This window comes from Canis lupus, chromosome X (assembly GCF_003254725.2).
Source record: "Canis lupus dingo isolate Sandy chromosome X, ASM325472v2, whole genome shotgun sequence".
Lineage (NCBI taxonomy): Eukaryota > Metazoa > Chordata > Mammalia > Carnivora > Canidae > Canis > Canis lupus.
This window is the reverse complement of record NC_064281.1, coordinates 10,126,495-10,143,420: the sequence shown is the minus strand read 5'-3', so window position 1 is coordinate 10,143,420 and position 16,926 is coordinate 10,126,495. Positions and strand designations below refer to the sequence as shown.

Genomic DNA, 16,926 nt, shown 5'->3' with positions numbered 1-16,926 from the left:
TTTTTAAAAAAAATTTTTAAAAAGAAAAAGATAGCGAGTCACTTTAGCTGCTGACCTGGTTGGTGGTCCTGAAATAGAAATTTTCCTTCTAAGGTGACACATATTTCTATAGCTCTTCTCCTACTATGAGAATTACTAAAAATTCATGGAGTCATGATCATTACATCTTCACAAACATCAGAAGCTTTACACACTTACATACACACAGGTTTAAAATGTCTCTGACCTGTCTGGGTTTGTTTCAGTTGCAATCTTAAATCGGCAACCTGTATGGTTAACCTGTTTACGGACTCATCATAATCACGTATCTGGGCCTTCAGCTGTGCAGAATGTTCAATCTGAAAAGATTTAGAGAAGGAAAAGAAATCAGTATAAAATAAATCACAGCTTACTTCAAAATGAACAATTCTCTCATTGGGCTTTTCTCTTTCTGTTTCACCAATTCTGAACAGCTGTACACCTGCCACTTTGGAGGGGGTCCCTATAAAACAACAACAAAACACACAAGTTTAAAAGCTCCTTCTTTGCTCATCTGAAACAGCAGCTACTCCAGGACATGAGGCAGATATCAGAAAGAGAATGTCACCCTGTGACTTAACAATCCTGAGAATCAAAAGATACTTTTAACAATGGGGACCATCAAGACTTGGAAAGCTGTGTGTTAGAAGAGTTTACCTTCCTCTTAATTTTATTATGAATATGTCACATGATCACTTGAGAATTTTCTCAGATGAGAAAGAATATTGGGGGGAGTGATTAGCATAAGGGGGGAAATTTATGATGTTAAAATAGATCTCATTTATACTGGTGTGACATACACCAAATTTACACCCCCCCAAAGTACACTGCCCTAACACTTGGACGAGCCAAGAGCAATACTCACTTCACTTTGCAGTTGTTTTTGCAAAGCCAGCTTGTGGTTTTCAAACTCTTTATGCTCAAGTGCAATAGCATTTTCTGCTTTCTTTAGTTCTTTCTGAAAAACCACCAGCTCAGGAGATGGCTGAGCAATGTCTGTGAAGGTAAAAAGGCCTGGTCATTATCAACCTGAAGTTTTCTCTAACAAAAGCAGCTAAAGAAGCTTTAAATTGTTCTTCCCTTCCTTTGAATGCACATAATTAAAATTAGTTTTATTAAATGGACTAAGAGCAATTCTCTCGAATTTCAGAACATAGAATTTAATGCACATAATTGCAAACTTGACTACTCTTCAGAGTTCTACTCCCAATAAAAGAATTCTTTCAAACCTTCAAATTAATGTGAACACCCGAATCTCTCTTCTAGTATGCACAGAAGGCACAGAAGGAACACTCTCAAAGCGTGCCAATGACTGCCCCTAGGTCCAATCAAACCTGTGCATCTGTCAGTGGCACTCAAGAGTCCAGGAGCAAAGCAGATGGTGTCCCCAATTCGGGTCATTGGAAGACCCTTTAATAAAGAGAGACTTACACAGAGTAGCCACAAAGGATGGTGTAGTTCCCTGGGCTAGTACTGGGGCCAGGCTGTTATCAGTCCTTGGGCCTGGAGGGTCAGAAAGGGAGGCATTCCCAGAAGCAGAGAGAGTGAGCAGGTCTGGGGCACTGGGACGTCACTTTGCTGAGGCACAGGGCCAGAGCAGGGCTACTTCGCAAGGGGGAGATGGATGATTACTTCGCAATCACCTCCACCTCACTCTTCCCTTTCTCCAAGCGCCTGAGCGTGTCCTCACTGGCCAAACCTGACCTGCCCAGAGGGGTCAGAGGACAAGGGCAGCAAGGTACCATCCAGAGGTGCAGATTTATACAGTTGCAAAATTTGTCTTCTTACTGGCACAATTAATTACGCAGTAACAGGCAAAAGCAAAGAACATTCAATCCAAGAAGCTTAATTTTATAAAATCTTCCCAACTGAAGCCTCCCTTAGAGGACAAAGCAATTGCAGAAAACTAAGCTATTGGGATCCCTGGGTGGCGCAGCGGTTTGGCGCCTGCCTTTGGCCCAGAGCACGATCCCGGAGACCCAGGATCGAATCCTGCGTCGGGCTCCTGGTGCATGGAGCCTGCCTCTCTCTCTCTCTGTGTGTGACTATCATAAAAATAAAAAATAAATTAAAAAAAAAAAGAAAACTAAGTTATTATCAGTTACAAAGCCATGAGTCTGAAAACGATGACCTACGGTTTAGGAGACGCAGGTTTTCATTTCTGGAGTCTTCCACCTGTTGTTTGAGTAATCTATTTTGTGCCTGAAGCTCCAGTTTTCCTTCTTTCAGAAGCGAGTAATCACTCATCTCCTTCACCTTTTCATTCAGCAGGTGGTTTTGGTTTGTTATTGCCAAACACTGGGCTCTGACAGACTCCAACTCAAGCTGGAATCAAAACAGAGAAACTTGTATTTGACAGTAACTTGACGGCACTGCTTAAGTGAAAGCCAGCTAGCTGCCCTGAGCTGGGCATCATGCTTGAATTAAGGCCCCCTGACAGAAATCTGGTTCTCTCCAGCAAGACTCGAACTCCAGCAGTACAAGTCATCTTTTGCCCTAGAGTGGGGACAGGGTGAAGTTCCTCCACCTGCTACCGTGTACAACCCTGTCCTGCAAAGCCAGTGCTTCTAATCATCACCCCGTTTCTGGACGCAACTAAGTGTTCAACGAAGTAACCACAGGTTGCAGATATATATATAATATATAATATATATATATAAAATATATATTTTTTAAAATAAAAAGGTGAGAGATCGCTAACGTGCTGCAGGGTGCTTTCCTTTTCTTACTACAATAGGGCTCAAGTTTGGTTATAGAAGCCTACAAAGTTCTCAAGTGAGTCCTTACAGCTACAAAAACATGTTCTGTATATAAAATTTATTATAATTACCTAATGTTCCAGCTCTGTCCTTCAGATAGCAAACATACGAATTAACAGAAATAAAGTACCAGTGGCATACGAAAAATACATGTCATTTTGGTGTAAGCTGTAAGATCTTGACACCATGACAGAAATTTTGATGGGAAGGAGAGGAGGCTGAGGTAGAAGCAGCATGTGTAAGCCACGTGCCACGCACATAATCAGCTTACTGAATTCCCTGCACAACCATGCAATGCAGGCAACATCCTGAGTCTACAGGTAAGGAATCTGAGGTCAGAGAACTTGCCCAAAGGCACACAAGCAGAAAGGGAGAGAGACAGGATTCAGGCAGGACTGTAGGCCCCAAAAGACATCCTCTTCCTATGCTTCCCTAGGAAACGAGAATTGAAATGAAGAACTAGTGAATGAACAAAGAGCAGCCCTTACCTTCTCAGGGAATCAACAGTCCAAACACATCAAGAAAGTAACTGAAGATAAACGACGCACGACTAAAACTAAACTTTCATACATTGTTTAATATCTGTTCCAAAACAATAGGCTTAACAATTACCTCGAGCTCTTTGACACGATTGACAGAATGATTAAGTTCTTCCTTTTTTGAGTTAATAGCACTGAGCTCCTCTTGCAAATGTATAGCTTTTTCTGAAAGAAAGAGCCAACCAATTAACATCATGTTTTCCTAGTGAATACAAATCATTTCATAATTTATGGCAGTAGGTCAGGCCTAATGACTATTATTCCATTATTTAAAGAGCAGATGTCAGAGTCAAAAAAAATATCAGCAGGCAGGCAAGAAATAAGCCCTTTTACTCAACAGGTGATGGGAAGTTAGTTGTAATGGTCAAATATGTGGCAAACTTCCTCCTGCTACACACCCTCATCACTTACAGGAGCGCATGGCCCTCCTGCCAACAGGTCTGAATTTCCTTGAAGACAGAGATTTGTCTGTTGTAATTTTATAGTTACCATTTTATCATTTTTGCTTCATTTAACACAAGTCTATGTAGATATATCAGAAAAACACTTTGCTGACTATATGATGGTACAGATACCCAAATAGGCATTAGCCTCCACGAGACAGCTGCGAAGGAGCAGCCCCATGCTGAGTGACCTTGCTGGTCAGTATCAAGTACCTAGCCCTGGTGTCCTCCCAAGAGTCCATTTAAAATTGCCACTGAAAGTTTAACTTCTTGTCATCAGTCTGTTTCTAGAAATATATTAAAATGTAAAATATCTCAAAGATTGAAAAATTATTCAACTTTCCTAGTCTCAGGCTAATGTATACAAGAGTATAACAGGTTACAGGTCAAGTGAAAAAATCATGAAGAATAAAAATATATTAGAAGTACAGGAAATAAGAAACTAGATCACAGGGACAGAGAAGTTAAAATTTTCCTTAGTTTCTCATGGTTAAGAGTAATATTTACTGGATGACAGTAAGCTGCTGCCACCTTCTTGAGAATCACATTTATCAAAATACACCGAAATAAAGTTGGATAAAATCCTACTGATAAATTACTGGCCTTTGGGAATATACAAAAGGTTAAGCACTAAGGTTCACAAAAATGTAGTTAAGACAGTATTTTTTTATTTTGTAAAATTAAAATAACAAACAACATATCATTTTTGTAGTAACAAGATAGTGTAAGCTGTGTCTTTTTTAGAATATAGAACAGGCCCAACTAGGAAACCAACAGCCTACACATTGGCGCTGAAAAATACAGCTTGCCCCCAGAGTCACCTTTATTCTTCCTTTCATCGTCAATCAGCCTGTTAGTTCTGGCGATGTAGTCGTCCTTTAGTTCGAGTTGATACCTACGAATCAGAAGAACTAAACATGAGCTCCCTGTCACAATCCTGGATGGTCTACCATCAACACGTGAGCTTATCTATGACACCTGGGGCACATAAGGGCATCAACCACGGTGACACGTAAACCCCAGGCTCTCTCAAGACTAAAGCCAGGGATCTGAATTCTCAACATCAAAGGTCCGTCCGTAAACCTCTGCTATGATCCTATAAATTCGGTCCCAAAACTCAATCACACAAAGTGAAGGGCTCTGTTGTCATGAGGTTACTGAGAGCAGGGATTCCTCTTGGTCTCGACAGATGCCAAGAAGTAAATTAAGGTAACGTGACAGACACTAAATCCCAGATGATAACCAAGTCAGTCACTTGCAATTCACCTATCCCACATCCCCTCTTCTTAGGTAAGAACTTTTGCCCTTCAAGACTGAGCACAGTATTGAGAGCACCAACTGCCAACAGCATCAGACCTGAATTAGTGGTACCCAAAGGCACATCTCAAGGGGCTTCCACCATCTCCACCAGCTGTTAGCAGTCAACTTTCTGGTTCAGAGGTCAGAGAAAGGAAATGAAAGAGAAGTGCTCCTATGATATCCCCCCAACTTCAACACTTGCTAACGGCTGAGGACACCCAAAGCCAGACAAATGATACCAAACAGTTCACTGCATCCACAGCTATGCAAAGTTAAAGCACACATTTTTCTCATTTGTCACAGTTTAACAACTAGAGTTACTTCAGTGTTTGCTAGTATGTTAGAGGAGCAGATATAAAATATGTAGATAAAATCCATTTCAAAACTGATACAAAGAAAAGGTGCTGCTTTTCCTTTTTAACAGAATTCTTTTATTTTATTTTATTTTTTATGATAGTCACACACACACAGAGAGAGAGGCAGAGACACAGGCAGAGGGAGAAGGAGGCTCCATGCACTGGGAGCCCGACATGGGATTCGATCCTGGGTCTCCAGGATCGCGCCCTGGGCCAAAGGCAGGCGCCAAACCGCTGCGCCACCCAGGGATCCCCAACAGAATTCTTTTAAACAATAACCTCCAGAAACCTTTGCGGGTACTATGTAATGGAATTCCAATGACAAATTATGAGCAAGGCAATAAAAAGGAGACCAATGACCTTAATCAGAGGAGCTGAGTGGAGTCATCTCTTCACTACACATGCATTTACTCAATTGGTATCAACTGAGCACTTATTATGTGCCAGATGCTATACCACGCACTGGAGGGAAAGTTTCCATATGGGCTTAATGTATTTGCACAAAGGTATTATTCACCAGAACACAAAACTCAGGCTATAGGAAAGCCCCAGGGACCACACTTGTCCACATTCTCCTCTCCTATGCTGTTTTTTTGCTTCATATGATTATTTGGCTTTTTTCTGGATTTTGGCTTTCCAGAACCTTGAAGGAATACGAGGCACATGATAGATAAACACTCTAACCAGGTAAGAAGACCAAAGTAGGGATCCCTGCGTGGCTCAGCGGTTTAGTGCCTGCCTTTGGCTCAGGGCGTGGTCCTGGAGACCCCGGATCGAGTCCCACATTGGGGTCCCTGCATGGAGCCTGCTTCTCCCTCTGCCTGTGTCTCTGCCCCTCTCTCTCTCTCTCTCTCTCTCTCTCTCTGTGTCTCTCATGAATAAATAAAATATTAAAAAAAAAGACGAATGTATACATTATTGCCTATCCCCATCTTAGTGCCAGTATGAGGAGAAAACAGAACAGAAAGTGATTTTAATTCCAACTTTACAGCTGCTTAGCCGTGCAAAATGAGCAAGTGCTAAGGTTCCCTAAAAATTGAAGCAAACCTTAGGCCCTCAGTAAGTGTCAGAGAAGCTACAAATAAGAATGAGCAGAGGATGCCATTCTCTGTATCTTTTTAAACTCATCTTAAATAATCAAGGGAAAGGCTTGATTACTAATGAAAATATGTTTTTTAAACATTGAATTTTGCCATCATTTATCTGTCTTATCTACTTCATCAGTGTTGCCATGTTTCTAGCAACTTATTTTAACACAGGATTCCTTTAAAAATGCCAAGCAATTACTTGAGAAGTTCATTCTTGAGCTTCTGGTCATAGCTCTCCTCAATGCTCTTTATATTCAGCTCCCGCTTCCTAAGTGCATCAGTTATGCTTTTATTTTGTTCTTCTTGTAGCCTTTGAGCCCTGAAATTAGCAAAAATAGAGAAAGCAAATAAGGAAACCACGACATCTGAAGTAAGAAACTTTATGGGGAAAAAATAACTTGTGTTTTAGTTCCACAGGCTAAAACTGTAATATGGCTACCACTGCCAGGAAATAAACTGTAAGAACCTGAAGTCCTCCATCTATTTTATGAACTGACTCAGTTCATAAACAAGCAGATGGAATTACCTGGTGGCACCTGGCTAAAGGCAGTGTGAATGTATCAAGACCAAAGTGGTTGCTTATAGAAGATGATCCACACTCAAAAAGGGTTACAGGGGATAAATGGTCATAATCAATTTAGGGGTAAAAGGGTGAGGTTTTTAGTTACAAAGCTACAAACCAAACTCTAGTGTACTTAAATGCTTGTTTCTTCTAGAATATTATTTCTAACTGTGAGACTTAATTGACTAGCCCATAAGAATTATAGATAGAAGATTTGTTTCCGGCATTTAAAAAATCCATCAATTGAAGGTTGAAAAGAGTGCCAAAATAGCAAACGATGGATGAGTCCATTAGAACCTCCAAATCCGAAGAATGGGAGTGCTTTTCATGGGGAGACCTTCAATCACCCACAAAACCAATTCCAGAGCCTAGGATCAGGTTCACAAGTACTTAGTCTAAACGGTAGTGAGGAGGGCTACAAACACTCTGTTCCAAGCAAAGGATAAAGGCTTTGTGTTAGAGGATCCCTGGGTGATTCAGGGGTTTAGCGCCTGCCTTTGGCCCAGGGTGTGATCCTGGAGTCCCGGGATCGAGTCCCACATCGGGCTCCCTGCATGGAGCCTGCTTCTCCCTCTGCCTGTGTCTCTGCCTCTCTCTATAGATCATGAATAAATAAAATCTTTTTTTTTTTTAATGAATAAATAAAATCTTAAAAAAAAAAAGGCTTTGCGTTAGAGCTCCCTCTCCTGACTAATCTTAAACCAAAGGAGCATTAAATCCATTTATTTCATTTAATAGACTTAGACAAGAGAAGTAGGGGACGACGAGGTAGGGAAGTGATTATATAATTATGATTATATCAAGAATCTGCCCAAATTTTGTTCCTTTTCTTTTTTCTCTCGTTATCAATGTGTCATTTTAGTATCGCCAAAAGGAGAGTAAGGTAGGCAGAGAGAAATCAAACGAACAGAGCCTATGTAAATGAAAAAACAACATTAATAAAGATGGAGACAAACTCTTAAAATCAGATTCCTGGAGTATCTATGAATGTCAAGATCCCAGATGGCAAAGAAAGCTTATTCCACCAAATATAGACTGGTGAGGGGGGTATTAATCCCAGGTAAGATTTGAAGGATGATACATCTGTGAGCACTTAGAAAAAGTAACACACACACCAGGAGAAATAGTTTCACCCGATACAAGTCAAGTCAGAGCCACCATATTTCCTTTTTCCTTTTTCTTTCTTTTTCTATTTTTGACAGCAGAACAAGTAAAGGAGGAAGGTCTAGGTATCTAGAATTCAGTTGCTATGTGCACATCAAAACTATTAGATCTGAATGACCAAACGTAAAGGAGAAACACAGGATTTGTTAAAGCATTATTAGCTCCTTCAAATTATGTGTCTGGTCTTACTGTAGCCCAATGATGGCACCTCATTCTGTGTCTCATCCTCACGTGTAATATTTCATAAGCAAAACCTCTTTCTCTTAAATTGTGCCTTTTAAAACTAGGTGTTGTCACTTCTACAACCAAAAACTCTACTTAGCAATTAGCAGACTATTAAGATACATATTTAGTTCTTTTAAATCTCATTCATTTCGAATATCTGAAACGAATACGTTACTCACAATTCAAAAGCTTCGATTCGTTGTTTCAGCTCTGCTTCTCTGCCTCTTAGCAAATCTATATCTTTTAGTAGAAGCTGCCTCTGAGCATAAATTTCTTTGGTTTCAATCTGTGTATGAAAGCATTAATTTTTAGCAAGCAAGCTAAAGAAAATAAAAACAGATCTGAACCCATATACTGCTTCCTAAATTCCAGAGAACAAACTACAGACATTTAAGGTTACAATTTCCCTTTCAAGAGGTTCCAATTTGAGGTATGCTTTTTGCCTATTCCTTACCCAACCATGTGTTCCCTTCCTCAATGATTGTTAAACTCCATTATCCTGTATTCCTGACATCCCTGGTCTATTTATTCTACTTAACATCTCTCAGACACTTAAAATTTGGGTAAGTGCTTTGGCAAGAAAAAAATGACACAAAATATAAGTTTAGCAATAAAACTTCAAAAGAATAGAATTTGCCTGATTCTGTTGCTGTAAGAAAGTTTCAGTTCCTGAGTCATTCTAACTCAGTGATAGCAAGCTGAATGAATGAGTCACACTTCCATTTGTGTGTTTGCTGAGCAAGGATTCACTAAATACCTAGCATGTGTCAAACAGCACACTCGGAGCTAGACAGAGAAAGATGAACAGATACAGAATCTTTACAAAATTCACAGCTTAGGGAGAGAGAAATAATCACACTATGATATGATGATTTTATAATCAAAATACATAAAGACTCTGTGGCAGGAGTGACACCTGGATGAGTCTGTCAGCAGGAGTTCAGGGGAGGCACCACAAGGAGGTGACATTCAAGATGGATTTGGATGGCCAAAAGTCTCATTAGGGACAGAAGAAGGGCATACCAGGTGGTGGACTAAAGATAGATGATTTGCATGAGGATGGCCATCTTCTCCAAAGTCGTCAGTTAACTAAATGAATATTCTGGTCTGGTAACTGGTTTGGACTAGGAAGTCACCAGTCTTGAGGATGTAGTTGTTAATCTAAACGTAATCCCATCATCTCAAAGACAGTGCTTCCAACATTTATTTTTATAGGAGCCCAATCACCAGAAATGTATGGGAGGATGCAATCAGCATGAAATAACAAGGTCTGAATTGCCCAGAGCAAAGGGGGGGCGGTGTGTGCTGGGAGGGAGCCCTTCTACTTTCAACAGCTTCTGACGGGAGCAGTTCTGGCTGAACTTGGGAGACAGCATTCCAAATTCAGGCTGGTTTAAGATAGCCCCTTGGGAAAGGAATCGGGTTTTCCTAAAAGAGTGGACCCCATGCCTCCTGCTGCTCCTCAGCCTTTCCACCTCCTGTCCAGTCATTTTCTGGGAGAGAAAAACAAATGGCCACCCGCCTGACTTCTGCAGTCCTGGATTCCACTACTCCTGGGACTTTGCCCTTTGATCCCATGGCAGCACACTGTTTTGTTTCCAGTCTGACACCTACAACCCTCTCCTCTTGGCCCATGCTGCTTCTTCCACCTGTCGGGATCCCCAGACCTAGTCCTTGATGTCTCTGACACTGTCACACAGCCTTCCCTGCTCCCCTGGGTTAGTAGGCACCCACCTTCCCCCGCTCTAGTTTCCTTCACCATCCCACCAAACCCCAAGGTCTTTAAATAGGCTGCTTTTCTCAAGCCAAGTAAATGCAATTCTATAAAGTGCCACTCCCCCAAGCGCCTCTATCTTTCTACCCTCGCTAACCTTACAAACCTTCCCAAGAACTGTAACAGAACAGTAGCCTACAAGTACTTGGTTTGGTCTGTATCAGTGGCAGGCTGCCCATCTCAGTTGGGTCCCTCAACAGTTTCATCAATCCTGTCTGCTTTAGATGGTTGCTCTGCCTCTACCTCTACAGAGCCATTCCACAACTGGTGATCCTCTTCTTGAAGCTGCCCTCCTAACCCTCAAATCTGCCCAAGATGATGGAGCTTATTCCACATGAGTTCCTCATAATCCCCACCTGGATGTTTGCACCTGCAGTTCATACTTCCAGCAGTTTTGGAGGAAGATAGTCTACATATCCTTTTTTAAGGCCGATCCTTCCACTTGTGCTCTTGACCCCAGTCCCTAGTACTCCCTGGAGGGCTCCATCTCGTCTAACCGCCTGCGTCCCAACCCACTCTCAGACCTTGAGCCAAACTACTAACAGCTGCATGAAACAGACACCAAATAGATAAATGTAAAATGTTACCTCCTGGTGCTTTTGAATTCTCTCAAGAGCCAACCTTTCACGAGAAATGAAGGCTTCAGATTTGGCTCGTAAAGCTTGCTCAAATTGGTTCCGAAACTTGGCTAATTCCTTCTCAGCCTTTCTTTTCTCTTCCATTTTAATTTTTGCTACTTCAGTATCTTTAAAATACTTCAACTGCCAAGTGATCACAAATAATTGTAAATACCAGTAATTTTTCTAAAGAAATAACTTCTCTCTTCATGGTTAGGTTTAACACTAATGCTCCACTTATATTTAGTTTGACTCATCATTAGTTTCATCTCATTCACTGTACCTCTAGGATTCATTCAAAAGGCATAAACAGTAACATCAACTAGAAAGAAAAATCAAATGTGCAAGAGTTTATCACAATAAGGATTCTAGATTTTTTTCTCCTTATACGTAAGATGAAGACATTTAAAATACAAGCACAACTATCACTCTTGCTAATAACAAGACAGAGCTTACCTTGTGACACATTTCTGCCTGAAGTTGTTGTTCTATTTCTTTCTTATATTCATTTAACTTTATTTCTAAAGATTCTAACTTGGGACGCTGAGGGCTAGCATCTGCAAACTGATCATCAATAAGCTGAAGCTTTTCCGCTTTAAAAAAAAAACACACACACACAGGAAGTTAAGATAGAGAAATGTGGTCAGGTGAACAAGAGGCTGGAGCTCTGTTCAAAAGCAAAGAGTATGCTTCGGAGAAAGTGTAGGGATCTCTGCAATTTACTTGGAAACATCAAAAAATTAAGATGGATTAATGGATGGGACCGAGAAGTGACCGAGCAAATATAACACAAATTTACTGGGAGAATCTAGGTATAGAAGTGTTCAGTGTGCAACTGTTTCAACCCTTCCATATGTCTGAAAATTTTCATCATCAGATGTCCGGGGAAGAGAAAGCAGAGAGTACAAGTCAGAAAACACTGGCATCTCTTTCCAGTCCCTGAGTGCCAAGGCAGAGCACACTTTCAGTGGACTTTGGTTAAAGGGGACTTATGCATTCAAAACCCTGACCTCAAAATAACTCAAAGATCACCATATTTCCACTCTGCTTTACAGAGAAGGAAATAGTGGTCCCTACACTCTGAGTCCTACAGGGCTAAGCAACTATGTGATGGTGGAACCAGGACTGAAACCAGTTTACTGACTGTCTCTCACTGCAGTGCTCTCTCCAGTAGACCCACAGCCCTCCCACCAACTGTGGATCAGAATCAACAATGTGCAGAATGCCTGGACCCCGAAGGCATCTTGGTCATGTGGAACATCAACATCCACCAGAAAGGATGCCTAGGAAAAAAGGTTGGCAGAAGTAGATTAAGATTGGCAGTGTTCATCTCTTTAGAGAATTTGAGACATATTTTCATTTACTTCTCTGTATTTTCCAAATGCTCTGTAATCGTGCTGTTCAATATAGGACTCTCTAGTCACATGCAGCCACTGAGTAGATGAAATGTGACCATCTGAACTGACATGTGGTCTAAGTATAAAAGACACACCAGATTTCAAGGACTGCGCACAGAAATTCTATCTAAAATAACCTCAATTGTTTTATACTGATTGGTCATATTGATTATTTTGGTTATACCGGGTTTAAATAAAATATATTAAAACAAATTTGCCTGTGGGTTTGTTTTGTTTTTACTATGGCTAGAAGGAAATTAAAAATTGCACATGTGTTGGGCAGCCCGGGTGGCTCAGCGGTTTAGTGCCACCTTCAGCCCAGGGCCTGATCCTGGAGACCTGGGATCAAGTCCCACATCAGGCTCCCTGCATGGAGCCTGCTTCTCCCTCTGCCTGTGTCTCTGCCTCTCTCTCTCTCTGTGTCTCTCATGAATAAATAAATAAAATCTTAAAAAAAAAAACTTGCACGTGGCTCATATTATTGGACAGCAGTGCTCTAGAACAAGCACGTACCATGTTCCCAGTAGAATAAAATCCATGCCAAAATAAATTAAAGGCCAAATTATACAGTGTAGTTTTTATAAATTATAGACTTATCTTCTTACAGGTTAGAAGCCCCGTTACTCCTTAAGACTCAGGCAGCATCACAAAACTGAGTAATCACATAATTTTAAAAACCTTGGACTCTGATAGCAGTTCTGCACCAGAGCGAGTGTTTCCAGGTTGCTGTAATTCTGGGGACTACCATTTCCTCAACTGTAAATTGAAGTGATACACCGCTGACTTCTCTAACCTCTGTGCCATGAGAGTCATCTAGGACTTTCTCACTTAGTGGCAATAAAACAAAGTTAGAAGCGACACAAGGAAGAATGTGTCAGTTATGAGCGGTTGAACACAGCACACAAGGAAGAATGTGGGCCTTTGGATTCCCCCAAGATTTGGAAAGTGTGGCCTTAGCGGTCACGAGGAGAGGCAGCAGTACTGGAGAGCAGGTCAGGTCCCTTCTCCCAACGAGACTCCAGAGGAAAGGAGTGCCTCTGCCACCCGGGAGTCACATCCCTCCCAGTCAAGGAACAAGCAGAATACAGTAGATCAGATCATTTCATCATTTGAAGACAAAACAGAACAATTAAAATTCCAAAAGAAGGTTAGTTACCAAGAGAGTCTTTGCCAGGAAATGCCAAGCTGGTCTGAGTCTCCGCATCACAGCTTGCCTTGGACTGATGATAATCTGCCAATTCTCTTAAAAAGTGCAGGAGAAAACCTAAGAGACACAAAGTGTATAACACAGTTTTGCTGCACAAATTTCTTTCATTTAACCATTGCTCAGTCATGGTTTATGTAATCTTTCTTTTAAAGATTTTATTTATTCATGAGAGAGACAGAGAGAGAGAGGGAGGGAGGGAGGGGCAGAGGGAGAAGCAGGCTCCATGCAGGGAGCCCGACGTGGGACTCGATTCCAGGTCTCAAGGATCACGCCCTGGGCCAAAGGCGGCGCTAAACCGCTGGGCCACCCGGGCTGCCCCATAATCTTGGTTTTAAGACATTATCTTTTTTTTTTTTGCATTATTTTATGAATCTTTAAAGAATCATTTCTAAGGAAAGGCCTTTGCAAACATGACAAGACTAGAAGCAATAAGGAGAAATATTTATCAATCTAACAACGTAAAAATTAGAGACCTGTATGGCATGAAATGAAATCAAAAGACACGTGATACACTGGAAAAAAATATTTGGAGGACTATGAAAACAGGACTAGGTTTCACAATATCAAAGAGCTCTTACAATTCAGTAAGAAAAAAATGGAAAAAATGGAACAAGACACGGACAAAGTTTACACAAAAAATGTTTAACTGTCAAATGTGAACAAAATTATAAATAAATGCAAAATAATACAACAGAGAGACTGTGTTTTCCCAGTAAGATTGCTAAGATTAAAAACACAGGCATATGGGACTTCTGGAAAGATAGTGCAGTAGGAAGATTCTAAACTCACCTCCTCCCACGGACATACCTAGATAACACAGCAATGGAACTAGTCCAGAAAACAAACCCAAACACTGGCAGAACAGACATTCCGCGGTTAATCACCGAGAGGAACCACACTGAAAATGGTAGGATGGGCAGAGACACAGTTGGGAACCAAACTAAACACCAACTGGAGGGACACTACAAGCACAGAGAAGAGAGGGGAGCAGATCCCAGCCACACCAGACACAGGAGACCTGCACTGGAAAGAGGAGTCCTCATATCCTTTGGCTTTACAAAGCAATGGAGCTTGACTTTGCAGGTTTTTACAATCAGCAGGGCTTAACTCCAGGTACCTTGAAAATCAGTGGCCTTAGCTCTGGGAGAGCGGAGGACAATAGGAAATGGAGTCCCCACCCTTAAAGAGCCAGCCTAACAAACAACCCCACAGATACAGCATAGAAGCAGCAGTTTGAAAAGCTCCTGGGGTACACCTACCTGGAAGCAGATTTATTTACTAATCTCAGAACCTGTGTTGGAGGAGCAGAGATCTTAAGGATACATCTCCAAGAACAGAAGAGCTACCAGGGGCCATTTCTTCCCAGACCCCCAAGTCCAGATAGCCAGACACTTCAGAACGGCATGGAGCACCCCCTCCCCAAACCTACCTTACCACCACCAACCAGCTCCCGTGTTCTCCTGTGGATCTGCCTCATCCAATGCCCAAATGGCAGGAGTCCCTCCAAAGCAACTCCTGCCATGATATATCCCACAAGCAGCCATTACAAGGTGACTCCTGCCCTGGAAATAGGAGAAGATAACCACACACACCAGTTCAACTACAGCCCCAGCAAATGGATTTAGGGCAGACATCTGCTCTGTCAGCCCCACCCACCAGCAACCTTTCAGGGGAAAACACAAAGAGAAAGCCCTGCATGTCAGGTTGGGCTCACTGCACCCCCAGTCAGCAGATGGGGAGGCAGGCATCTGATTGGACTGCTGGCCCTGCCCACCAACAAAAGCCTCTCAAGGGACAAGGCAGGGAGAACATCTTGCAGGCTGGTTACTACCACAGCCCCAGGAAAACAGGCAAAGAGCAGGGATCTGGTCTGACCGCTGACACCACCCAACTACGATCCCATTTCAACTCCAGACTGGCCCTTTAACACCACAGGGACCAAACCCTGCCCACAACAGGTAAAGTGGGCCACTATAGCTGACTGAAGGCAAACATGGCTCAGCTACAATCAGGGCATACATAACCCATGTAGGAGATACCTCTGAAGTGTCTGGTTCTGGTAAACAGAGGACATTGTGCTACAGGGCACCACAGAACCTCTTCTTCATAAGGCCACTATATTCAAGAAAAGGAGGCACAACTGACTTTCTTAACACAGAGAAACAGAAAGACAAAATGAGGAGATAGATGAACATATCCTAAATGAAAGAACAGGACAAAACCAGAGCAAAAGAGCAAAATGAAATGGAGATAAGCAACATACCTGATAAAAAATTCAAAGTCATGGTAATAAAGATACTCGATGGACTTGAGAAAAGAGGAGAGGATCTCAATGGGATCATCATCAAAGAGATAGAAAATAGAACCAATCAGAGATGAAGAGATCAACTGAAATTAAAAATACAATGGAGGGAATCACAATAGCAGATTATTATTATTTTTTTTTTAAGAAAAAAGAACAATAAATACTAAGAATAGGTTAAGGGAACTCCGCAACACCATCAAGCCTAATAACATTCACATCATAGGGATCCCAGAAGGAGAAGAGGGCAAAAGGGGACTGAAAATTTATTTGAAGACATAATAGCTGAGAACATCCTTAATCTGGGGAGGGAAATAGAAATCCAGATTCAAGAGGCATAGAGAATGCCCAACAAAATCAACCCAGGAAGATCCACCCCAAGACACATAATTAAAATGGAAAAAAGTAATGATAGAGAATTTTAAAAGCAGCAAAAGAAAAGTTACATACAAGAGCAAACCAAAAAGGCTTCAGCTGACTTTTTAGCATAAATTTTGCAGGCCAGATGAAAGTGGCAGGATATGTTCAAAGTGCTAAAAGGAAAGAAACCTGCAACCACACATACTCTACCCAGCAAGGCTATCATTCAGAATAGGATAAGTAAAGAGTTTCCCCAGACAAAAAGTTAAGGAGTTCATTACCACTAAGCCAGCCCTATAAGAAATGTTAAAGGGAGTTCTTTTAATTTTAAGAGATGGCCATAATCAGGAATAAGAAAATTACAAAAGGAAAAATTTTCACAATACAAACATAATAAAAGTACATTAATCAGTTATAAAAAGAGCATGGAGGGATGCCTGGGTGGCTCAGCGGTTGAGCAGCTGCCTTTGGCTCAGGGCATGATCCCAGATTGCCGGGATCGAGTCCCACATCAGGCTCCCTGCATGGAGCCTGCTTCTCCCTCTGCCTATGTCTCTGCCTCTCTGTGTCTCTCATGAATAAATAAATAAAATCTTAAAAAAAAAACAAACAAACCAGCATGGAGATTAAAGTACAAAAGCAGTAAAAATCAGTTATATCTGTAAAAATCAGTCGAGATTCACCAAATAAAGAGGTAAAGCATGACATCATAATACATAAAATGTGGGGAGGTAAGAGGGGAAAAAATTAGTGCTTTTAGAATGGGCTCAAATTTAAGCAACCATCAACTTAATACAATAATGCTATATGCAAAAA

General features: G+C 41.4%; 1 protein-coding gene across 6 annotated transcripts in view; it reads right to left on the bottom strand.

Annotated features, from left to right (window-relative positions):
* Positions 1 to 16,926, bottom strand: part of OFD1 (OFD1 centriole and centriolar satellite protein) — a 53,892-nt gene that overhangs the window by 15,192 nt on the left and 21,774 nt on the right. For 5 of the 6 annotated variants that reach the window (XM_049107870.1, XM_025436780.3, XM_025436787.3 and 2 more), the window contains 10 exons: positions 13,398 to 13,505; positions 11,301 to 11,437; positions 10,815 to 10,988; positions 8,633 to 8,739; positions 6,702 to 6,821; positions 4,581 to 4,654; positions 3,390 to 3,481; positions 2,154 to 2,343; positions 884 to 1,014; positions 227 to 338 (listed from right to left, as the gene is read on the bottom strand). In XM_049107870.1, coding sequence (XP_048963827.1) covers positions 227 to 338; positions 884 to 1,014; positions 2,154 to 2,343; positions 3,390 to 3,481; positions 4,581 to 4,654; positions 6,702 to 6,821; positions 8,633 to 8,739; positions 10,815 to 10,988; positions 11,301 to 11,437; positions 13,398 to 13,505 — 1,245 coding nt within the window. The remainder of the gene's footprint in view (positions 1 to 226; positions 339 to 883; positions 1,015 to 2,153; positions 2,344 to 3,389; positions 3,482 to 4,580; positions 4,655 to 6,701; positions 6,822 to 8,632; positions 8,740 to 10,814; positions 10,989 to 11,300; positions 11,438 to 13,397; positions 13,506 to 16,926) is intronic. The other variant, XM_025436792.3, reaches the window with a different exon arrangement.